At 41.7% G+C, this 24,607-nt stretch overlaps 3 protein-coding genes and 1 long non-coding RNA gene across 4 annotated transcripts; 1 reads left to right on the top strand and 3 right to left on the bottom strand.

Annotated features, from left to right (window-relative positions):
• Positions 1-2,004: 2,004 nt before the first annotated feature.
• endog (endonuclease G) lies at positions 2,005-8,073 on the bottom strand. The gene is made up of 3 exons (XM_063195744.1): positions 7,438-8,073; positions 3,582-3,691; positions 2,005-3,376 (listed from the first exon to the last, which is right to left on the bottom strand). The coding sequence occupies exons 1-3, from the start codon at positions 7,978-7,980 to the stop codon at positions 3,097-3,099; spliced, it is 933 nt and encodes a 310-aa protein (XP_063051814.1). The 5' UTR covers positions 7,981-8,073; the 3' UTR covers positions 2,005-3,096.
• A 46-nt stretch (positions 8,074-8,119) lies between these two features.
• mzt2b (mitotic spindle organizing protein 2B) lies at positions 8,120-9,109 on the top strand. Its single transcript, XM_063195745.1, has one exon. It carries the CDS (start codon positions 8,300-8,302, stop codon positions 8,765-8,767), a length of 468 nt encoding a protein of 155 aa, XP_063051815.1. The 5' UTR covers positions 8,120-8,299; the 3' UTR covers positions 8,768-9,109.
• A 10,624-nt stretch (positions 9,110-19,733) lies between these two features.
• On the bottom strand, positions 19,734-23,213 carry LOC134445149 (C-type lectin domain family 4 member E-like). The gene is made up of 3 exons (XM_063194234.1): positions 23,046-23,213; positions 20,484-20,587; positions 19,734-19,866 (listed from the first exon to the last, which is right to left on the bottom strand). Exons 1-3 carry the CDS (start codon positions 23,211-23,213, stop codon positions 19,734-19,736), a joined length of 405 nt encoding a protein of 134 aa, XP_063050304.1.
• A 347-nt stretch (positions 23,214-23,560) lies between these two features.
• Positions 23,561-24,330, bottom strand: LOC134445540 (uncharacterized). The gene is made up of 3 exons (XR_010034290.1): positions 24,251-24,330; positions 23,846-23,920; positions 23,561-23,740 (listed from the first exon to the last, which is right to left on the bottom strand). It is a non-coding gene; the product is annotated as an uncharacterized LOC134445540 (long non-coding RNA).
• Between the last annotated feature and the right edge of the window lie 277 nt (positions 24,331-24,607).

Raw genomic sequence — 24,607 nt, forward strand, 5'->3', positions numbered from 1 at the left:
TAATCTGACCATTCGTGGATTACGAAGTCATTCCAAATGAATGGTCTGGCCTGTCAGGCTAGCGATTTACACCCCTAATCTCAACCGTCTCTGGTGCCGTAGTCCACCCCGCCGCCCTCATGCTCCTCGATGGGCAGCAGCTCCTCGCGGATGGACGGCAGGTAGATGAACTTTTGGTAGGTGGACTGTGGGAACTCGGCCAGCTCCATGGTCTTGCGGCGCCGAGGTCTCAGGCTGACGTTGCACACGTCGTCCAGCGGCGTACACATCACACAGCCCATGGCAGACCAGGTGTGCAGTGAAGGAGGATGGAGCCCTTTGACGTGCTCTCCAGGGATGCCAGGAGGATGGAGCAGCTTAGGGTCCTGCTGATGCTGCTGCTGCTGCTGCTTGAGAAGATCCACCACTTGGAATATCTGGGAGGTGCAGTTGAATATTGGGTGGATTGTCAAGGTCCCATATGGTCAGAGGTTTTAATAAAGCATAGGGGTATTAACTGAGTCAGTGAGGTTCAGTTACTCGGGTACTGTGAAGCAGACATGACATACTTACATAGAATTAAAATCACAAGGTTGCAAGTGCCGTCTATTTCTGGCAGACTAATACATGAGCAAAGTTGGTTCCATTCACAACTCTCAGACATCATACAAATCAACTTAATCAAACAATCAGACTTCATATAAAGCAGTCACTGTACAGTGTGTGTATTGCATGGGAGCCGTTACAGTAGACCTACTTCTGTATTTTTTACTTGGGACACCAATCTGTCACGCAACTCTGCATTGACATATTGGGTTGTCAAATGTTGGTCATGGTACTGACCACGAGTAGTATGTTGTATTATTCCACTCTTTAAATCTGCATCTTTGAAAATGTGTGTGTGTGCGTGCGTGCGTGCGTGTGCATGACCTTTGCTGCCAGTGCTCTTCTTTCCCTCCAACAGGAGTATTCCAGAAGGCCTCATCACTCAGACCAAGAAGTACAGTAGTGCAATTAAAATAGGGTCACTGTAGCTTTGCTGTGCTAGAAGAACTAAACACTTTTTCCACATTTTGTTCTGCAAAATGTTCAGCCAATCAACCTTCACTGCATAATTCAGCAATCAGCCGATGCAACATGGTGAGAATTTCTACTGCACCACATTCATCATAGAAAAGGCTTGCGAGTAAACAACACTAATCCGACAGGCTTTCCTAGCTCTACGGTTTGTTTACTTCATGGCACTCTGAACTTTTCTCTTAGGTAGAAGAGCACACGCTTACCTTGAGTACAGGCGTCTTTCCCCAGAACAGCTCTTCTGACCCTCTGTGTGTGTCTGCATGAGTGAGTGTACCGTGGGACAGGCTGTTTGTTGTTGAATGTTGGTCTTGTGTTTCTGTACTGGCCGTCCTTCCCAATTATCTATTTAGAATTAGGATCTATCCTTCCTCGTGATGCCTCAGAGCTATCCAACCAACCCCCGCTCAATGAGAAGTCCCTCATTAACTATTCATTTTCCAAGAAAGAGGTCAGCATTTAACATCATAAACATACAGTGCATTTGAATTACGGTAGTCTCTTAACAGTGGACTCTGGCACAGCACGTCCCTTAGATCAAAGCTGACAGGGGCGGAAAAGCCAAACGGCCCAATTGTGACCAGAGGAAGAGAAAGCTGTTTGTAGTTGTATTGGGGAAAATGTACACGTTTAAAAATCTTAGCTCTACAGTTTGGTTACACCATGCATTTCCAAAAACTGCCCTGTAAAAAATATTACATTATTGTTAAGTATGTGCTTATTAAAATCCATGCAATTTTCAAAATGTAATATTATTGACAGACATAATTTTGTTTTGTCATACTGCCCTACAAAGGTGAAATACAGTAACTACACCAACATTGCAACTGAAAAAATGCCTTCAAAGTTTTATATATATATTAACATTATATTTTTTTCAGTCATAAAAACTTCTTTGTGCATCATTGACAGCAGTTCCACACAAAAAGGATATCCACAAAACATGGATCAGGTTAGAGTCCATCATCTGCCAGTGTAGTTTTATTTTTCTGTGGTGAATTGAGAGTTGTCAGCAAATGCATCAGTGCATATTATGGATGTCACAATCCTGTCAGGGAGCTCAGTGATGCTCGGGTACGATTTTCTTGGAGGATTCAAACTTGTAACATAAATCCTCAGAATTACTTTAGCACGGATAGGAACACTTTGTGAACATTCAAACTCAGAACACAACAGAGCTGATTAAATGGCAATGCTGTCAAACGCGATGACTGTGTGCACTGCACAGTTTCAGACATACAGAACGTAGACCAGTTGCAGTTACTGTCACAGAAGTGTTCACAAGACTCTAAAAGTCGCATTTTTGCAAACACCCTCTACGACCTTTACGACAGACTATGGATTGATGGAAGCTAGAAACATCATCAGAACTTTTTGTCTTCTCAAGGGGCATTGAGAATATTTTGGTAAGGTGTAACATGGTGTTTTCAAATGGGCAGCACACAGTATTCTTATTACTCTTGATTTGAAAAACAGAATAGTCATAGATTCATGGTCACTAGGGATCTTTCAGGAGTACAGTGCAAACCAAAGCTAAAACATTAGTCAAATAAATTAAAATATGAGCAAACAGGTCTGTGTGCGCCACAACTGTGACATGTTCAGTTGAGGTACTAGTCAGTGAGTGGTGTACTTTTCTCCTTAGGTCTGTCCTCCATGCAGGCCCCATGGTGGCTCATGCCTTTCAGAGCACTGGTTCATTTTCTAAGACATCCGTGGTTATTTACCTGTAGGGTGTTGGTTCTCATCATGAGAAGGCCATGATTATTGGCTTGGAGGGTACTGGTTCTCGTCATGGTGTAGGTAGAGCACAAAACAGCAGGGTGTTAGTTCGAATGATGACATGATATTGAGCTACAGCATGTCAGTTATGCTCATTAGTTCGTAAACAAACTGAAAGAGGCAGCACACACCTTGTTTATGATGCCACTGGTTGTACCTCTCTCAAACGATCTACAAGCATGTATCCTGTGACCAGCACATTACAAAACCCCACTGGTGCGCGTCCGTGTCTCCTTCTAAAAACTACTAATCTGTTCATTAGGCGCCCATGGTGATGGCCTTGAGGGCGCTGGTTCTCTTCATGATGTTGGGCACGAACAGCAGCCCCGACGCCCTCTCGATGCTCTCGATGGGCACCAGGAAGCGCTCCAGGGGGATCTTCTCATCTATGGGCATGTTGGGCATGACGTAGGAGCGCAGCTCCACCTCGCCCCGCGGCTTCTCCAGGATCAGCACCTTGAAGAAGTGCGTCGGCACGGCGACGTTATTCTTGCCCACCACCTGGTACTTCACGTACATCTTCCCGTCCGGCTCTGGCCTGCGTGAGACATGTACAGTAAGGTGTAAGGCATACCCGGTATGTTTCTCCACAGCATTAAAGTTCATTGTTTAATTGGTCATGTGCAATAAAAACACAATTTATGCAAGGTGCGGCCTCCATTTTGAAAAACTGCAGCATCAACAAACAAGTATTATATTTTGCACATTGTGCAGTATGGTATTTGTCTGTCTCTCAGCCTTACCTTGGCAGGTAGAGTGGTCCCGTGCACACAAAGACATTCACATAATGCTTTGAGAGGGAGCGACAGTATTTCTCCAAGTTGTTCCAAGCATTCTGGTTCATATGAGGATTCTGGCAGGAAAACATGCGTAGGACAATAAGTTAAGGCATCAAATCACTGACTTGAATATGCATCAAATACCACCAATGTCTACGCCTAAGTATTAGTGTACAGGGATTGGACAGTGAAACTGAAACACCTGTCATTTTAAGCCCACCTGGGAAACTCCAACTCCCATTGTCATTGTGACACAGCACTTTATAGCACACACGTGTACACTGCACACTGCACACAACGAAATTGCATTTTATGCCTCACTCGTGCAATAGGGCAGCCCCCAATGGAGCCCCAAGGGAGCAGTGCGGCGGGACGGTACCACGCTCAGGGTACCTCAGTCATGGAGGAGGATGGGGGAGAGCACTGGTTAAATACTCCCCCCACCAGCCTGGCGGGTCGGGAGTCAAACCTTTGGACAACAAGTCTGACGCCCTAACCACTTACCCATGCCATGACTGCCTAGTGTGGGAAGTTCATGGATAAAATGGACCACCCTGTTGGACAGTCTTCATTAATTGCACATTGCACCAGTAAGAGCAGGGTAAGAGCACAGTTTTGCTCAAAATATTGCAATGAACACATCATGGGTGACATGTCAGAAAAGGAGAAATTATTGGTGTGCAGGTTGCTGGTGCCTCTTTGACCATCAGGCTGGTCCAATTTATCTATGAAACTTCCCACACTAAAATGACATGTTTCAGTTTCACTGTCCATCCCCTGTACATGACAGTTAAGACATCTGAAACTAAACCACACGTGGGTCATTTCACGTGAAATCAGACACTTTGGGACCCGACCGACCCGGATTTCGATCATACTTGGTGTGCCTTTTCAGTAGCAAGGTAGCACCCCAGAACTGCATTGGTTTGAATCTGACACTAATATTAAGGGAGAAACAGACTAGGAAAGGTTCACATGTGAGGGTAGGACACTATACATTCAGCCTTGAATATATCAGTCAGTGTTAGTCACAAAAAGATGCCTGTGGTGTTGTTTGAAAGCTCTTTTCTGGCTCTACATATTACACAATCACCTTGGAATACAACTACTCTCAGAATATGAATTATGATAAATTGAAAAATTAAAAATTGAATATCTAAAAAACCTATATTTTAAAATGGCCAGTTCCTTGTCCAAACGTAGCCGGCAATGTCATGAGCAGCACCTAAAATGCTGGTGTTCGGTTTGTTATTCATTTCAGAGAGAATTTGACTCACAAATATGGCGTCATACAGACCACTTACTAATAATATGGTAATACCATAGTAGCATCACATGACAAAACAAAAACAAAACAAAAATAGTCAGTGTCCATGGTCCCAGGTTTCAGAAACTAAGGCAGATGTCCATTTATACACACCAAATGATGATATGTGAATTTTTGAACATTCCTTCTCTGTGTACCTGTGCCATCTTCCCTTTACCGTACTTTAAAGAGATAATCAATGGCTACACTCTCATTTTGTACTCTACCAGTGCATTTGAAGCAACAGCTGTGTCTTTTGTAGATAATGTATAAGTACGTCCCGTTGCAGTTACAGGTTCCACTACCTGAAGCACATCCTGATGATCCATGACAAGTCTATCTGGTCTGAAGGGAAAAGTGAAGGATGGAGATGGCCCATGAGGATGCAGGAAGTTCAGTTTAACCTCTCCAGTGCTCGGCATACATTCCTCAGCACATGCTAGCCACCAGTTGCCATCATATACAGCTACAACATACCCTTTGATGCTTGAAAATGTAATACATTCCTTTACTGAGCTCACTCTTTCAACTTTGCCTTCTCTGAATGCTCAAAATGGCCTAACTTCCACTGTGTCCATTGACAATGGGCAGAAGCTGTGTAGTTTTTGAGTACCTGGAATAGTTCTTGCAGATTCAAACCTTTTCAACAGGTTCTCAGCTTCATGATGGTACATCTCTGTTGTGGCAAACTGGCAATGGATGTTCTTGACATTATCCTTGACAAATTCAAACAGTTGGTATGGCGTTACAATTTAATTGTCAATAGGACGTTGCAGACTTGCTCGTGCAGCAAGCCATTTAACTGTCCCTCCAACGCCATCACATGGACCTTTGCCATGTGATGTGGCAAAAAAGTGCCACTCTGCAGGTATGTGAAAATCTGCCTCGTGGTGGCACAAATTTGTTGTGTTTTTAAGGTTCTTATATTGTGCAGCACAGCCATCAGAAAAAATATAGGATCTTCTTTGGATGTTCTGTCATTGATGAAGTGTCACTGAGGAACTGAATTAGGAGCTTCTGAAACAGATGTACAGCAATTGTATCATGAATGTTGCAGTCTGAAATAACAACAAAACAGATTTTTTTCCCAGTTTCAACTGATCTTGGTAGTAGCATACAAATGGATGGATTGTGGCCTGCACTGGTTGTTCCAGTGAGATGATTGAATAGCATCTTGAATTACAAAACTATAGTTTTAAAAACGTTCCTGGTTCAAGGGAGTCAGTCAAGGATAATGTCAAGAACATCCATTGCCAGTTTGCCACAACAGAGATGTACCATGATGAAGCTGAGAACCTGTTGAAAAGGTTTGAATCTGCAAGAACTATTCCAGGTACTCAAAAACTACACAGCTTCTGCCCATTGTCAATGGACACAGTGGAAGTTAGGCCATTTTGAGCATTCAGAGAAGGCAGAGTTGAAAGAGTGAGCTCAGTAAAGGAATGTGTTACATTTTCAAGCATCAAAGGGTATGTTGTAGCTGTATATGATGGCAACTGGTGGCTAGCATGTGCTGAGGAATGTATGCCGAGCACTGGAGAGGTGAAACTGAACTTCCTGCATCCTCATGGGCCATCTCCATCCTTCACTTTTCCCTTCAGACCAGATAGACTTGTCATGGATCATCAGGATGTGCTTCTGGTAGTGGAACCTGTAACTGCAACGGGACGTACTTATACATTATCTACAAAAGACACAGCTGTTGCTTCAAATGCACTGGTAGAGTACAAAATGAGAGTGTAGCCATTGATTATCTCTTTAAAGTACGGTAAAGGGAAGATGGCACAGGTACACAGAGAAGGAATGTTCAAACATTCACATATCATTTGGTGTGTATAAATGGACATCTGCCTTAGTTTCTGAAACCTGGGACCATGGACACTGACCATTTTTGTTTTGTTTTTGTTTTGTCATGTGATGCTACTATGGTATTACCATATTATTAGTAAGTGGTCTGTATGACGCCATATTTGTGAGTCAAATTCTCTCTGAAATGAATAACAAACCGAACACCAGCATTTTAGGTGCTGCTCATGACATTGCCGGCTACGTTTGGACAAGGAACTGGCCATTTTAAAATATAAGTTTTTTAGATATTCAATTTTTAATTTTTCAATTTATCATAATTCATATTCTGAGAGTAGTTGTATTCCAGGGTGATTGTGTAATATGTAGAGCCAGAAAAGAGCTTTCAAACAACACCACAGGCATCTTTTTGTGACTAACACTGACTGATATATTCAAGGCTGAATGTATAGTGTCCTACCCTCACATGTGAACCTTTCCTAGTCTGTTTCTCCCTTAATATTAGTGTCAGATTCAAACCAATGCAGTGCTGTGGTGCTACCTTGCTACTGAAAAGGCACACCAAGTATGATTGAAATCCGGGTCGGTCGGGTCCCAAAGTGTCTGATTTCACGTGAAATGACCCACGTATGCCTAATACTATGCTGAGTTTTAACCAAGTATCCCCCTCATACCATATTATACTGCTGTTTCCCCAGGTAAACCCACCTGAGGTGCCACGTTGCTGAGGTAGAAGGTGTCATCCATTGCTTTCTGGCTCCATTTGTGATTGGCAGCGGCTGCCAGGTGTCCTCTGTCAAAACCGGTCCCTTTGTAGTCCGCGTTAGTCGCCCTGTGGTAAACATGTACCGACTCATCTTCTTTGAACTCACAGAATTTACGGTCTGACTGGCCATAGAGTGTTTCAGGGCTCATCTGCTCTATAACCCACGAGGCCGTTCTATTTCTGGGGTCGTAGGATGTCACGTAAGACTCCCTGGTTTTAATGTTTGCCAGAGAGGGAAACCCGTACTTCATGGCTGCTGTGGATTTGGACATCGCTACCTGACCTGGCTGGTGCGGTATCAGTTCGGAAGCATCAACGCTGGGGATAGGTATGACAGGGACCCGATCCAGAAGTCCTCGGTTTGACCGAAGTACATGCCGCTTGTCATCTTTCGCGTTTGATCCCATCCAAGCAGCTCCTACTCCGACGCCAACTACTAACGATAACCCTGACACACATATTTTCGAAGAAAATACACGATGCATTTTGTTGCAATGATTTTGCCCGATTTGTATGCATAAAAACTGTATATTTACAACCAATGCATGACCCTGAGTTCATATAATCCGCTCATGCCGCTAAGCAACAGCCGTCGCAGAATCATTTCGTCACGTCCTCCGGTGATGATGTCATTCCATGTCCTGTGTTTTTGCGGAAGGGTTTGCAGCTGTTGGTCGCTAGCTTCTACACCAAGTTCATAATTTCTGGATAGGACCAAAATACTTAAAAGTAGGTTTACTACACACTGCTTTTAACGTTGTCTTGTTTCAAAGTTGATTGGTACGTGAATAGCGTGATTGGAGCATGTCCTTCACAATGCATTCAGCATCAGGACACTTGGCTCCAGATTCTCCCGCTTTGGGTGTGACAGTGTCGGGGAATGTACAGAAGTATAGCAACAAAAAGAAGAAGATTCTCACTGCAGAGGAGTGTGAACTTTTTGAGCTAACCCAGGCTTCGGGGATTATCTTAGACCAGGAGGTCTTCAAGATCATTTTGGACTTGTTGAAGATGAATGTTGCTCCACTGGCTGTCTTCCAGACGTTGAAGGCCATGTGTGTGGGCCAACAGATCACCGAGAACGCAACTGGAGATGTCTCCACAGCTTCACAGGCTTCACAGCCTCACACTCACACAGAGCCACGAGTGCGTACGAAGGCTCACACGGAGAAAGCAGCTAGAGATGTTGCCAGCCAAAGGGGACCACGCCAATCTAGCATCAGTCGGGGACTGAAGAATACTACCAAAAGCCCTGGAAGTAACTCCTCTTAACACGTTGTGGCGATAGAGGAGTCATCCTCTGCGCCGTCCTCTGCGCTCCACCCAAAGATTTTGGCTCCGCACATCGTTTAACTGACGGAGTCAACAGTCTGCTATCGCCCAGGCTAATAGAGTAGTCCCCAGCGACTACAATTTTCATTTGACGTGACTCAACTGAAAAAACTGCTTCATGACAAGTGAACATTTGAATCTGGACTGTGGATTTAATTTGGATTGTGGTGCATTCCCTTCGTGGTGCATCTCTGCTTTTACAGTGCATTTTGTAGTAGTGTTGTATTCTGTAGCCTATTATAGGCCCTACTGATAATAAAATAGTTTGATAGTCTAAAAATGGTTGCTGCTGGTTGGGATGATTGTGTATTCCTATGTAGCATCACTGTAGCGGCTTTATTGTCCGTTTCTTCTTATGCACAGGTCATAGGCCCAGGAAATTGTTGTAGCCCATAGCCTACCTATAGGCTACTGTATAGTGTGGCTGTATTTTGTTTGGAATTAAATCTCTGACCATAGGTGATAAGATTAAACAATTTAGTCAAAGGCAGAAAATATTACGGTACCGGTGTCTGTGGAGATGTCAGCTGAGCTGAGCTGCTGTTTAAGACAAAGAACAAGAGAGTGCAGACAAGCAACAGGACACTGCACAAATGGAAACACACAGAAAGAAAAAACTGATGATAGCAAATTAGGTGACCAAAGGCTAAGTGCTGACTCCCTAAGCTGCAGTTGAGACAAGAGCAGCAGATGGCTATCCAAACAGAGGAGAGCCTGAACTAAATGTTTCTGCCTGAACCACAGATGAATTTCCACTATTGCTTACTATGAGAGCAATACCCTGGAGGCCCATATCTGTAGTAAACGTGTGTTGTAATTCTGCTTGGCTAGGTGATGGAGAGCCATAGAGGTAGAACATAACACTAGAGTGGACCCCGCCCCCCTTTCCACAGCAATCCGTGGCAGCCATTTTTTGGAGGTAGACCTGAGAAATGGAAATGAATGGAGAAGGAGGCTTATCTTTGTCAAAAAATGGCTTAATAATGTGAAAATGTCCATCAACACACTGTACAAGGCGATGCAAGTCTGTTGCTAAATATCCACATAATTTGATTTTTAAATGTATTTTATCTACATATGATTTAAATACATACTGTATTTAGCCTCACATTTCAAATCTAGTCTTTGATTAATGTGTTACTTCATATTCACACAGTTTTAGTCCATTTTTTGATAGAGGTGGTTGTGTTCTCCATTGATTTGCATTGACTGAAGGTACCTACACAAGATGAGGGTGCATATGTTTCCCAGTGCTGTCGCAAATTGCCGCGTCTTCTCTAGTGTTATGTTCTACTACCTCTATGTGGCGAGCCTATCTGACTATGCTAAGGTCTGGAAGTGGGGAACTTTAAATCCTGAAATGTCTGCACTCATTTAATCCAACAGCTGTTCTAAGTGGCATGTGACGTGTGCATTTCAAATGTGCACTTCACACTAGACATTACATATAATGAGATACAAGTTCATTTGTAGCCTATAAAAGTTCAAACGGATATGCATGGTTAAAAACAACCGTTATGCTATGACTTCTAAATTATAGCCTTCAAGTTGCCTCTAGGAATTGGATACGGCACATATAATATTGAAGAAAAGTACCGACATCTAAAAGCCTTGAAAAGCAAGAGGTAGGAAATGGGGATGGCGAACATTTATCTTTAGTGCCAGCAGGGCCGGTTCTAATCAATTTGGTGCCCTAGGCAAACACCCCCTTTCCTTTTTATGCAGTTAGAAATTGGCATCTATAAAGTTCATCTGATTGAACACTGTTGAGAACCTACATACAATTGTTCAATGCCAACCAGTGTCAATTATAAGTGCAATGTTTTATTTCACTTCACATTCTAATTCTGTGGGAGTTTCTGCCGTTATTTTGGCACCCCCAAGACAACCAGTAGCAAGCCGAGGGAGGCGGGTTCACCAGGCCATGGAAACAAAGTTCTTCCTGTATGGAAATGCTAATCGTTATAGTCCTGGTCAGACCAGAATCGCGTTACGTGATCTGAAGTCTATGAAAATCAGGCAACCGCCTTGTCTGCCTATGCTTATCGCCAGCCCTGAGTGCCAGAATGAAAGGTTACCCTGGCAACACGTATGTATAGCCTAATAGAGCCAGCGGGGGTCCTGTTTCATGTCTGGGAGAGCACATGAACCACTCATTGGCTGATATCATTGGCCTACTGTATCTATGTTCACACCCACTTATCTTAACAAATGAGTTGAAATAGGTCTCTGGCAGACCCGGATACAAACCCAGACCCCCACAGGAGAGGAGGAAAAGGGAGAGGAGGAGGAGGAGGAGGAGAGGGCATGTGGAGAATGCAGATAAGGCAGCAGACAGCAGCACTCTCCAACCCCAACGAGAGCCGCCACCATCTGGGTGAGTGTGCCAGCAGCCTCCCCTGTTGTGTCTGGTTCTTCTGCTTCAAACCCATGGACACCAAGCTAATGTAGCAGTTCCCAATCTTTCCCTGCTGGGCCTCCCTTTTGGACCCAAGAATATTTTCACCACCCACTTCCACGACACCCCATTCCAATATGTGACCTTGCGTCCTCCACTTGTGCTTGTGGCTTCACGTTTTACTGATGCCCTGTCTCCATGGAGAAAACAATTAAGCCGTCAGCCTGGCCAAAACCAATTTTTGGGGGACTGTTCTTCATTCACCATACAGTTTGCAAATGTGAAAATGACTTTACAATTGAGCTTTTGAGAGATGTTGAAATATAATGCTGTTGTCAGTGATCATCACGGCATATTACTTCCTGGTACAAGCCCACAAGCACAAGTGGAGGGTGCAAGGTCACATATTGGAACGCACACCATGTCTGGGTATTATGCAAGCATTCCCAATGCCCTCTCCCTGTGACACAGCACCTCCACGGCCCCCTAAAGGTTCTGACTCTCAGTTTGAGAGCCACAGCTGTAATGCAACTCCAGTGTACCAGAAGATGTCTCCCCGATGGTGAAGTCTCGCTCTGAGTCGGTCTGGTGTTGGTGTGAACACTGCACAGGCAGATGGTGGGCCAGACTCCCTAGTGTGGGGGATACTTAGGTCAGACCATGCATGTCTCTGTGTGCTACAATGTCCTTTCCAGCTGAAAAAGGCCAGATTGCATGGTAAGACAAATACAAGATGCACTATGTGTTTATGAACAAAAAATATGTTTGAATGAATTAAACACCATCCGTAGCCTGCACAAAGCCAAGTGAAAAGAAATATACAATAAACACACACACACACTTTTTAACAAAAAATAACAATATCCCTTAATGGGTACTTTTCAACTCTTTCAGCAAGTGTCGATTAAATAAAACACAGTTTTTCAGTTTCGCATGATCACATCATGGTGTAAGTGCCTTTTTTTACTTATAGGCTGGGAGATTTGGTCGCCTGAAGCACAGAGTATGTCGCCCTCTTGTGGTAGACCACTGTTACTACAAGAATTGGGATACTTAACAGAGCTGGTTGTCTGAATCCCCGGTACCAGTCTCATTGCAAAGTAAACTAGAAGCACTCAGAGAGCGCAGACCTTCACCAAAGAAGCTGCTTGATACATTTGACTATATTACACCCTAAGTCCTTCTGCCTTGCTTTTGTGGAGTCTCTGCAATTCAATTTCTGTTCACTAGGGGGCGTCTAGATGGTGAAGAATCTTTTGAAAAGTCCTGGTTCCAGTTCGTTATCCAGATCACCACCAGAATTGAATCAACTGTTCCTTGGGTCATTACTAACAATTCCACAATGTTTCGTCCAAATCAGTTGATTTGTCTTAAAGTTATCCTGCTGACAGAATCTTTAAAAAAGTCCTGTTTCCGGTTCATGGTCCGGATCATCACCAAAATTTAATCACTTGTTCCTTGGGTCATTATCAACAAACCCACAAAGTTTCCTCCAAACCTGTTGATTAGTTTTTGAGTTATGCTGCTGACAGACAAACAGACAGACAGACAGACAAACCAACGTGACCGAAAACATCACCTCCGATTGACTCCTCATAAATCAGCTACCATGGTTGAACAATGTGTCTGTTCTTGTTTGGTTTGGCATCCACAAATGAAAGCACAAGAGTAGCCTACATTAAAATGTTGCACATGGGTTAGTCCCTTCAAGACGTTTTGGAAAGAGCCTACTAAATTCTTTTGTTTTTGTTGTCCACCAAAGACATTTGGGTTTGAGACGATAAGATGAGTATCAAACAAAGGTTCATATGTCATCTTTTTTTCCTGATATTTACTATACTTCCTGATATTTGCTATACTTTTCCTGCCAACCTTTTTACCCCCTATAGCAACTCTTAATCGCCTCCCCCACTTTCTGTCATGATACTATACTTAACTCAAAGAAATGGGAACACAAACCGGTAACTATCCTCCAACGTGAAGGCGGCCTATTCCATGGCATTCAATCGCTCTCCAGCCTTCATTTGCAGGTTATCTGAAACCTATTTATGTAAATGGAAAATTCATATCTGCACGTATGAGACTCCATGTATTTAGCAGAATATATTAAGATAATCTATGTAGGCCTACAGAAAGTGTGGGTAAAGCATTAAAAATAAAACTTTGTATGGAAAGCATATACAGTTGTGCTCATATGTTTACATACCCCAGCAGAATATACGCTTTCTCTGCGATTTCTCACAAAATATGAAAGATTACACAAAACCTTTTTTTTCACTCATGGCTAGTGACTGGCTAAAGCTATTTATTAGCAATAATCTGTGTTTACTCTTTCAAAAGCATGATCACAACCCAAACTACCCAAATGACCCTGTTCAAAAGTTTACATACCCTAGTTTCTGATGCTGAATATGGCCCTGTTTAACATCAGGGACCGCTCTAAATTGTTTGTGGTAGTTGTGGATAAGGCTCTTAATGTTCTCAGATGACAAAACAGCACATTCTTCCTGGCAGAATGGTTGTTTCCTATAATATCTTTGGGTGTCTTGCTGGAACCTCACATTTGAGGTTTCCCCTGAGTGGCTCAATGATGTTGAGATCAGGAGAGTGAGATGGTCGCTCAAAAACCTTCATTTTATTCTTTCTGAAGCTAATGACGGGTTGATTTGGCTTTCTGTGTCGAAATATTGTCATGTTGGCACCGTTGGAATTTCAATTCAGAAATGCAATATGAGGAGTTTGGTTGGAATCAAGCCAATGTGCAAGGGAATCATTGCATTGCAATGATCATTGCAAGGGAAAATTTTCAGGAGGCATAGGACAACCAAAAAATAACTTCAGGTGAAATATAGGACAACATGAAAAAATGTTGGCACTTGAGGAAAGATGGGCTGTTGGGGGTTGCCAGGAGAAAGCCATTACCACAAAAATGCAAACATGTTATTTTGCATATGATACACCAAATAGCACAGTGAGAAGCATCAAAATGCCTGTGACAAAGTCATTTGGAAAAATGAGATCAATATGGAACTTTTTTAGGCCACTATTAACAGTACCATTTGGAGAACAGTCAGTGGAGCCTATGATGAAAGTTACACCATACCCTTCTGTGAAACATGGTCATGGACCACTGATTTCATGGGGACATTTGAGTTACAAATGCATTATACTTTTGATCCATACTCGCAGAATGATGAATACATTGCCCTGTGAAAAATACTGGAGGAAACTTGACACACATCAGCCTTGAAACTGCACATGGTCCATTGTTTGGACATGCCAACATGACAATATTTCAACACAGAAAGCCAAATCAACCCGTCACTAGCTTCAGAAAGAATAAAATGAAGTTTTTGAGCGACCGTCTCACTCTCCTGATCTCAACATCATTGAGCCATTCAGGGGAAACCTCAAATGTGAGGTTCCAGCAAGACACCCAAAAATATTATAGGAAACAACCATTCTGCCAGGAAGAATGTGCTGTTCTGTCATCTGAGAACATTAACCCTCTGAGGTCTAAGGCCTTTCAGAGGCTTTTAGGCTGCTTGCACCACCCTGACATTTTCAAGTATTTTCAGCTAACAGTAAGCATCGATGCAAAAGTGGAACATATGGTTGTATTGTGAAAAGCCTGACAAGAAATAATCTGAAAAAAAATTGGATGTCATACAAACATGTTTTATTTAAATTGAGTATAAACACAACTGTACAAAAAAACAGGGTTCAGACGTCTTCAAAAAGTTCAAGAAAACACACAATAAATATATCTAGCCAAGACTTTTGAAGTTTGAATCTTGTAAACAAATGTGTTGGCAGCATAAAAGTGAAAAGGGCATTTAGAAATGTTTTGTTGTTTTCATACAAAATGCAAAAAAAAATGACTATGTCACTGCCACTGCCTGTCTCATTTGAATACTAATGAGATAGGTGTGAAAAACCTCTAATGGCCCACACCCCCCTGTCAATCCCCATGTGTTCTGATAGCCCCAACCCCCCTGTCACTCTACGTCTGCTGTGTTTACCCTACCTGAAAGGGGCGTGTTGTCACCTCTGAATAGCCACTCAAGCACTGGTACTTTACATGTGAATAGCTATAGGTGTGGCTGCTACAGGCAGAGAGTACAGAATATGCGAAGATTTCTTTTCACTTTCTTTAAATTGGGCCAGCTATATAATTTATTTAATATATATATATTTGAAATCTGGAAGGTCTGAGGTTTCTAATGGTGTAACTTATGTGTTTCAATGACAAAAACTCACAGAGTTACATATTTGTTTTTAGAGACATGTCAAATTGCCCTCTCAAGGGCACTTAGACCTCAATGGGTTAAGAGCCTTATCCACAACTACCACAAACAATTTAGAGCGGTCCCTGATGTTAAACAGGGCCATATTCAGCATTAGAAACTAGGGTATGTAAACTTTTGAACAGGGTCATTTGGGTAGTTTGGGTTGTGATCATGCTTTTGAAAGAGTAAACACAGAATATTGCTAATAAATATCTTAAGCTAGTCACTAGCAATGAGTGAAAAAAAAGGTTTTGTGTAATACTTCATATTTTGTGAGAAATCGCGAAGAAAGCGTTTATTCTGCTGGGGTATGTAAACATATGAGCACAACTGTAAGTTACAGTATAGTTGATCCAAGTTCATGTAAAAATACACACTGGAGGTTTGACATTCCAAGCAAAACTGTAATCGTTGCTTATGGAAGCCATATGTAGAGGTCAATATTTGGATGCACTTTTATCAAATGTTTCACCAAAAATGCCACCAAGCACTTCAGGCACTTGTCATTTAATTTTGGACTTACATAAGACTTACAAGTGATGTCCGTTAATGTACAAATCACATGCACATCAAAACTAAAACATAATAATGGCTTTGTTGGTTGCTTACTGAAACTATTTATACCAGCATATTTGCCCATTGCTTGCACTTGCACATGAGCATTTTGCACATTTCCTTTGACTAATTTCTGTTTTACATTTTCTGTTATTATCTGTACGTCTCCCGTTTTTTTACCTAGGGGTCAAAGCTCTCCGCTCTCATTTTACTATCAAAAAAGTAAATAAATTAATTTTGAATATTATGCTGATAAACATCATAGTCTGGTTTCTCATTTAAGTAACATTTAAAGAAAAATAATTGTCAATGTATGTGTGAAATAATCTCATAAAGTGCAAAAATGTCATTCAGTGTAATGGTCCGAACTTAAAAATCACCAATACATCCTTGAATAATTATGCAAAATGATGAACAAAATTCTTTTTTCACTCTCTGGAAATGTTCTTGTTATTTTATTGAAAGCATGTTTCATTACCATTTTGTTTTGATATTCAAATCATCTGGGGACTTTTGTCCGGATTTTCAATTCCTTAAATGTCATTCAGTGTAATAAGATCAACATGGTGCTTTTAATGGTGCTTTTCATGGTGCATTGATTATAGTTCAGCATTCAACACCATAATTCCCCTCACTCTTGTCAGGAAGATGAAGTCACTGGGGCTAGACTTACCTCTATGCAACTGGGTGTTAAACTTTCTCACAAGCCGCACGCAGGTTGTTAGAGTGGGTGGCACAACATCTAACACCCTCACCATCAGCACTGGATCACCTCAAGGTTGTGTGTTAAGCTCCCTACTCTACAACATTTACACCCATGACTGCAGAGCCAGCAGCAGTCAGAATTCCATCATCAAGTTTGCTGATGACACTGTAGTGGTGGGACTGATCAATAATAACGACGAACAGGCATATATAAATGAAGTTTCTAACATCTCACAATGGTGCCAGCACAACAACCTGGCACTAAACGTAAGCAAGACTAAGGAAATGGTGGTGGACTTTCGGAAAAAGAAGGGAAACTACACTCCACTTTCCATCTGCCAACAACCAGTTGAGAGGGTAGAGTGCTTTAAATACCTTGGTGTTCACATCACAAATGACTTAACATGGACAAACAACACACACAACATCATTAAGAAATCCAGGCAGAGACTGTACTTTCTGCGCCTATTGAAAAAGTTCAAAGTTTCCACACCCATCCTAAAAGCCTTCTACTCCTCAGCAGTGGAGAGCATCTTAACAGGGTCCATCATCACCTGGTACGGAAACGCCACAGTGCGTGAACAGAAAGAACTACAAAGGATAGTGCGCTCTGCTGAGCGCTGTATTCGTCAACCTCTCCCTACCGTGAAAGACTTATACACAAAGAGAGTGCTATCTAGGGCCCGTAACATTCTCAAAGACCAGTCACACCCAGGATATGGACTATTTAAAAAACTGAGATCCGGAAGGCGACTGTGCTGTCAAAGAGCTAGAACTGAGAGACTGAGAAAGAGCTTTTTTCCTCATGCCATTTGCTTACTGAATTCCTCCTAATTACTTTGATTGAACACACACACACACACACACACACACACACACACACACACACACACACACACACACACACACACACACACACACACACCTTTTTACTTTTTATTTTTATTTTATTTCTTCTTCACCCTTCTTCTGCACACTTGTTTTGCAACGGCCACACATTTCATTACAAGTGACACGAAAGTGTCTCTATGTACATGACAAATAAATATCCTTGTATCCTTGTATCCTTGTATCCTTGTAAATCATAATAAAAAGTGATAGTCACTCAACAATATGTGACATCATCAAAAGGACCCTTGGGGACCCCTTGAGTGATGATGCAAAGGGAGAGTCTTGTTCTTCAATAGTTGAAAATTCAGGATTTTTATCTTGTGGTAACAGCGTCCACAAAAACAGATGTCATTCAGTGAAATGTCAAAAAATACTTTCATACTCAGATATTCATCCAAACAAGCATATTTTCTAAATAGTCATAGTAAACATTGTGGGTCAAAGTCATTGTTTTATGTAGGTGGCTAAATGTGTGCTTGTAAAAAGGTGAAAATAAGGTGAAAAGTATTTGGTCGTCCTTCAGTGTAAGAGATGTCATTCAGTGACATGCAGTGTAAGGGCCATTTCATTCAGTGTAACCAGTTCATAATTGTATATCAAAACGGCAATATAAGTAGCAATGTTATTATAAGATACAATAATATGAGGATACTACTTGAAATTATGACTTTTCTTGTTATTACCATTATAACCTTGTTATTACCAATTAGCAACCATATTACTGGTTTGATTCTGGGATTTTGGAATTTTGTACATGAATTATCAGACCACCCTAAGTCGAAATCCCAGAAATATGCAGGTTAACAGACAACATTTTCTTTTTTATTGTTTTAGGCCTAAGTAGTAGCCTACCTCAAAGTTTGGGATCTTGAAAGTTCTTCAAAACACGTTTTAATGCCCCAATATTAAGTAAAATACCAATTATTTGACAACATTTATTTCTGTTGTCACTCATTCAGCACGTTGAGTACTGTATGATGGTAACAATGATAGCAATGAAAAGTAGCTGTTTATAAAGGCTTTTTTGCCAAGGCGTCATTCAGTGTAATAGTTGTGGTCATTCAGTGAAATGATCATTTTTATGTGAAAATAAAGTCAAATTCTTACGAAACTTATTTGTTTAGCACAGCACATGCGGTGGCATACAACAAATGAATAATTGTGTATTTTAAACTGATTTTCTCTTCGGTGGAAAACCTTCTTAAAGCCAAATGGGTAAAGTGCACTTGGTTAAAGACTACAAACACTGCAAAAATATTTCCAAATGCCTTTTACTGCAAAATTTAGGTTTGATGAAGACCTTAAATATAAACCTTTACTATGTTATGTAGCTTATTTCAGTTTTTTAACGTCATCCATATGTTTTTTGCATTACCAACTGTTTAACACCGTATTACACTGAATGAAATTTTATGGGTAAAAATGGGGGGAAATGCATGTTCCTTACTATTTTCTGAACAGAAAATAATAAACTTAATCACTCTACACTCCAATGTACCCAAAAAAGTAAAAACAAAAACGGTGTCAGGGAACATTTTTATTTTTTTGAGTCCTGAAAACCCTGTTTCATCTTTGACCCCTAGGGAAAGACGGACCCACAAAGCCTTGATTGTTTCCTTGTGCCAAATCCTTTTCACTGAACTGGAATTAACCACTGAACTTTAATAAAAAGAAAAAAGAGAGATGAAAACCAAAAAGGAAAAACTCTGTCTTGTCAAATCCCTTTGAGTGGAATCCTGCACCTTAGGCCTCCACCAGATGTCATCCTTTTCGAGTTGGGGAAAACAGCACTGTGGTTAACCAAACCAAAAGGCCTGAAACAAGCAAAGCTGAAAAGCCAAACAAGACCAAAACAAAAACCCAACAACTTGACAATGGCCACGCATATTTCCATTTGTCAATGCAGTGCACAGCTCTCAAGGTCACTTTATAAGAGATAATACATGCACAATGACAAATGCAAACACTATTCAATAATAATGAAAGAAACCTTAAAAATGCCGTAGCAGTATACAGCTCGTCACAGACACATACAAGTTGATTTAAGATTTATCTGGGGGTTTTTTTGTTAAACTTTCATCTCACAGATCCAACTAAGATGTTCATTGCAGTCCTCAACGTTCCACCTCCTCCTATATCTGTGAAGGTGGGCACAGTCTTCCCTACCTCTCCAGTTATCAGGCTGACTTTGCATCCAGTACCTAAAATATAAATATACTGTATGTTAGTGTATTTCACCTGAACCTACCATTAACAATATTTTTTGTCTGGACTGCATTCACTGCCATGATTCCTGATTGACTATATAGTAAAATACAGTGTTAATTCAGCACAGCTGTGAGTATGTGGACTCAATCAATTTTGTGTCAATTGAAGCAATGAATTTCACATGGTGTAGACCAGGGTTTCCCAAACTGGGGTGCGTGCACGGCCTGCCTTAAGGGGGTGCGCAAGCTGAATAGAGCAATGGCGGGTATGGTAGTTTTTATCCAGTATTAATGAACATTAAGTAGTTTTTAATTGTATGGTGCATTGTATACTGGAAGGGTCCATCTGAAGTTTAATTCCAAGGCTATTGGAAAAGAGGATTCCCCAAAAACGACTGTGCTTAATATGCAGTAAATGAGCCGTGAATCCATACTTGCGCGGCCATCAGCACACCAAAATATTCGCTCAGGGAGTGCGCGGACCACATTGAAATGTACAAGGGGGTGCGCAGGGAAAAAAGTTTGGGAACCCCTGTAGACTATATGGTTTTGCAGTGTTAATTAATTCATTGCACACAAGCGATGTAAGCAATGTTGAGCACTTCTCTTACCCAACTGTCAGTGGAGTCTCATCCACCCACTTCCACACCCCTTCTGTCTCTCTGTCTGTCAGACCAATCCAGGCTGTATAGTATCGTTGTCTAGAAAGATAGACCTGTGTCAGGAAAAGGAATGTCATATTTAGTTTATTGTAACTGTTCACAGATAACTACACCTAAAGGATGTCTTGACTCAGTTGAAGTGTTTGAAGCAGTGGCGTGCACAGACATTTAGGGGGGGCAGGTGCTGAAGGGGGGTGTTGGGAGCATGTGGAACTTCCGATTGCCTCACTAGGCTTATAGAGGCTATATTTTATATCTGGGAATTATTACCTACTCCAGGAGGTTATGTGGTCGCCCGATTTCTGTTTTGGCATGTCCGTTTGTTCGTTCCCTGCTATTTCGCGGCCTGCCACAAGGTGGTCGAGGTGAATTGAGCAATGACAGGACGTGCCTGCGAGGTGGATGGTCATATCCAAGGCTATAGGGCCTATAGGTATATTATGGGTGGATATTAATAGCTGTGCCATGTAATATTTTGGCAAATCAATTGGCAACATGCCTTTCATCACATCATTATCTAAATGTTTATAACAACACAATTAATTAAAAATGTCACCAATAGGCTACTATAGCGATGGAATCCAATCATTTACAAATTACAGTAGGGCCTATATGGCATGCATGACCAATCACATTTGCCAATTGCACAATGACAGGTGCACTAATAATTAGTCCCTCCAGTTTTTCGCGATTCAGCGATCGCGTGGATTCATGCAAATTCAATGATATTCCGCATAATTTCACGATGCCACGTAATTCCAAAGCCGCATTTTCCCCGCAAATTTTCCCCTTTGTCCCCTTCAACATTCTGTGGAGTTTATAGGCAGCTGGCATCCAGCATGTTGCATTGCAGCTTGGATATTTCAAGACTTATTGCACACGTGTTATTCTATGTTTGCTGACATGAATAGCATGCTGCAAATTGTGTTCTGTTATTTGAGTGCTTCGTGGTTCCGCTTGTGGTTGCGCGTGATCAGCCTGGACTGGCGTTCGGTGCGCTCAACACAGTCCTCGGGGCTAATGTAGTCGGGCTGCTTTTCTTTGAGCTGGAAGCATAAAAAGCCGGGGCACTTTATGCAGACCCCTCTGTCACGTTTGTGATGTGAACTTCATGCACGCTGCAGCAGACATCTCCACGCCAGCTTTCTAGTGAAAAAGTTGCATAAAGCTTGAAAAGTTGTATCCAAATGATAGGCGTGGCGTCTGCCTGTAGCCTACCTGTTTCATTCCTGTGCATGAGAGAGAACACAAGTGCAGTCGGGGAAGTCATCGCAGTTAAATGTGTTAAATGTGGACTACCTCGAGAAGTGAAACAATTCGGTTTTCAAAACAGTAGCTCTACAGACTTGTCAACGTCAACAAGTTACCATAAAAAACATCCCCAGACATATTGACTACACTCTCAATCATGTACTTTTTCCTCCGGTGCCATGGTCCGCTGTCATTTCTCCGGTGTTTTTTTTTTGGTGGTTGGTGCGTAGGCCTACCATACTGGTCAAGTCTGCAGGCGCCCCTGATCGGAGAAAGTCTACGGTGCAGTATCATCTGCAGGGCCAGAAACACCTGCGAGCCGAGGACAAATTACCCCTATGGCCAAAAATTTAACTTTTGTAAATGTCATTTGTGTTGGGATTTCTACAGAAAATTAAAAGGAAGTGTGTTTCTGAATCTCTCTCTCTTTTGTCTTAAGCCTGCTTAGAGTGATTGTGGTTTTCAGTTACCAAAAAAACCCAGGAAGGGGCGCAAAATCTTTGCAAAAAATGAGAAAATGCTGCCACAAAATCAGACATTTTGACCACAAAAATCACAAAATCCCAGTGCAAAATCCTGGAGGGACTGACTAGTACCACAGCTAACCAGGTGACATACGCCCTAATCAGTCCCACCAGGAAATCGCGGGCATTTTCTCAAAACATCGCGGTCGGAATTGCCAGAGGGTGCACGAGGATTTCCAAAAATCGCAATAAAAGTTGCGGAGCTTCTTACTGTGTTGTTGCAATTTTGTTGTGGCATGAAGTGAAAGGTGCGATTTTTGTTGTGATTTTTAATGTGTTTCCCCACGCTTGAAAGTAAAGGACACTGCCACTTTCCAGTCCTCTGGTGTTTTTATATCATTTTATATTAGGCTAATAAAAGAGACACATAATTGTATAATTTGGTTAACATTGAAGGTTCACTTCTCTGAAGTAGGCCTCTAGAAGTCTCTATAGGCCTATGTAGGCCTGCATGGATTACACCACACCATGTCACAAATATTAGAACAAATTCAGCTTCCTTGGTGGAGGTCTGCACTCTCTGAGTGCATTTCTAGTTGTAACATGCATTTGATTGCAACTCATCTGTTGACTAACATGTCCACATGGACCACAGTGCATTGTGATAAAAGACTTTCCAAACATTTTTTCAAAAAGACATTTTATGTCAAGTAGCAAAGGGGCAGGTGCTTCAGCACCACCTCGTACCTATCCGTGCACATCTACGGAAGAGAGGTAATGCAAATATGGCTGTCACCTGTTCTTGAAGACTGGAAATGATCACCAAGTCAGCTCCTCTCTGTCTGCAGTCCACTCGAGCGGTATACCAGCTCGCACGTCCTCTGCTGAAGAAATACAGGCTAGACTGGAAACTACTCCATCCAACTAGGATTGAAAAGGAAAACTGTTTAAAGCTGACAGCCATTAATCTGCAGTAGTAGGCTTAAGTTCCACTTACTCTGAACTGAGAAGTGTCTATTGGGTTCACTTAATTGGGCATTGGTTGCACTGAACATTATGTTGCACTGAACATTATGAACAGTATGGCATATGCTGTGTTTTGGCAGTAACTTGAATAATTCAGTTCAATAAACATGTATTTTGCGGTGATTGCGGTGTTGATTGAAACACCTGTGTTGTGTGGCGTAATTTAAGTTATTAATCCTTCACCATTATGATGACATAGGTTAAGTAGCCTCAAAGTGGGTATTTAAATCCATGATATGACCATCTCTGTGAAGTTCCAGGACATGTTCTGGTACAAGTCTATCTGGTCAATCAGACTACTGTTAGTTATGTCGGCTATGTTTGCCTCATACAATGGACAAGAGTAGTTGGTTAGCAGCTGGTCTCTGTCTTCAGTGCGACTGCTGTTCAACTCGTCAGTCTCGTCAAGGACAGTGGTGTTCCCACTGTGGCAATCTTCATCCAGTTTCTTGCGTAGCCTTGTGTCTGAAAAGTGTCAACAAGGTTTTACTAGCTGAAGGCAAAGAATAAAAGTTAATTGAGGAAGAAAACAGCACTTTGACATAACTAATCTATTTCGTTGTAGCTCACCCATTTCGTCAATGGTCTTCAACAATTCATCTCGCTCTTCAACCAGTTCTGTGAGGTTTTCTTCTGACTGACCATCTGAAAGGTGTAAATAGGTCAATCCCACATCTAACAGGCTACCCGATAACAATTAAAATATTTCTCGAAGAACCCTCAGTTGCCATTGTGGGGCAACTCTTCCTACAGTGGCTTACTGAAGAACCTCCAAAGGTTCTGTGATGACATTATGGAAGAGCTCCCAAGAGTTCCATGGGGAACTTTGGGGTTCTTCTCAGAACATGTACGTAGGTTCCTCCGAGAAGTTTTGGGTTCCCCCATGAACCAGTTGAGGGTTATTTGAGGAAAATACTATCAATTATCATACACTGACTAGTCTTTTGCAAAGGGAATAAGTGTAGTGAAGCTTACAGTGGAGACGCAGTACAATGTTACCAGTCACTTGGAGGAGACACAGGAGTCCAAAGCACAGTCCTATTAAACAGTAAACTGGAGAGGGACACAAAATATGTGACCCACCACCACAAAACCAGGCATAAGTCTCTGGATATCAAAAATGAGTTATCTATGTGGATTGATAGAGCAGAACCCAAGGTTTATTATGGTGAAAAAATTATGTTTCTATCATAAGTAGAACCAAAGTTACGGAAATTTTACTTTTGGAGTTTGGACATATTTCGCGAAACGCCTTTTCGAGAAATCGGCCGTCAAAGTTTTGGACTATTTTATAGGTATAAAGTCCTTAGCAACGCATATTAATTATCATCC

The sequence above is a fragment of the Engraulis encrasicolus genome, chromosome 3 (genome assembly GCF_034702125.1).
Source record: "Engraulis encrasicolus isolate BLACKSEA-1 chromosome 3, IST_EnEncr_1.0, whole genome shotgun sequence".
Classification (NCBI taxonomy): domain Eukaryota; kingdom Metazoa; phylum Chordata; class Actinopteri; order Clupeiformes; family Engraulidae; genus Engraulis; species Engraulis encrasicolus.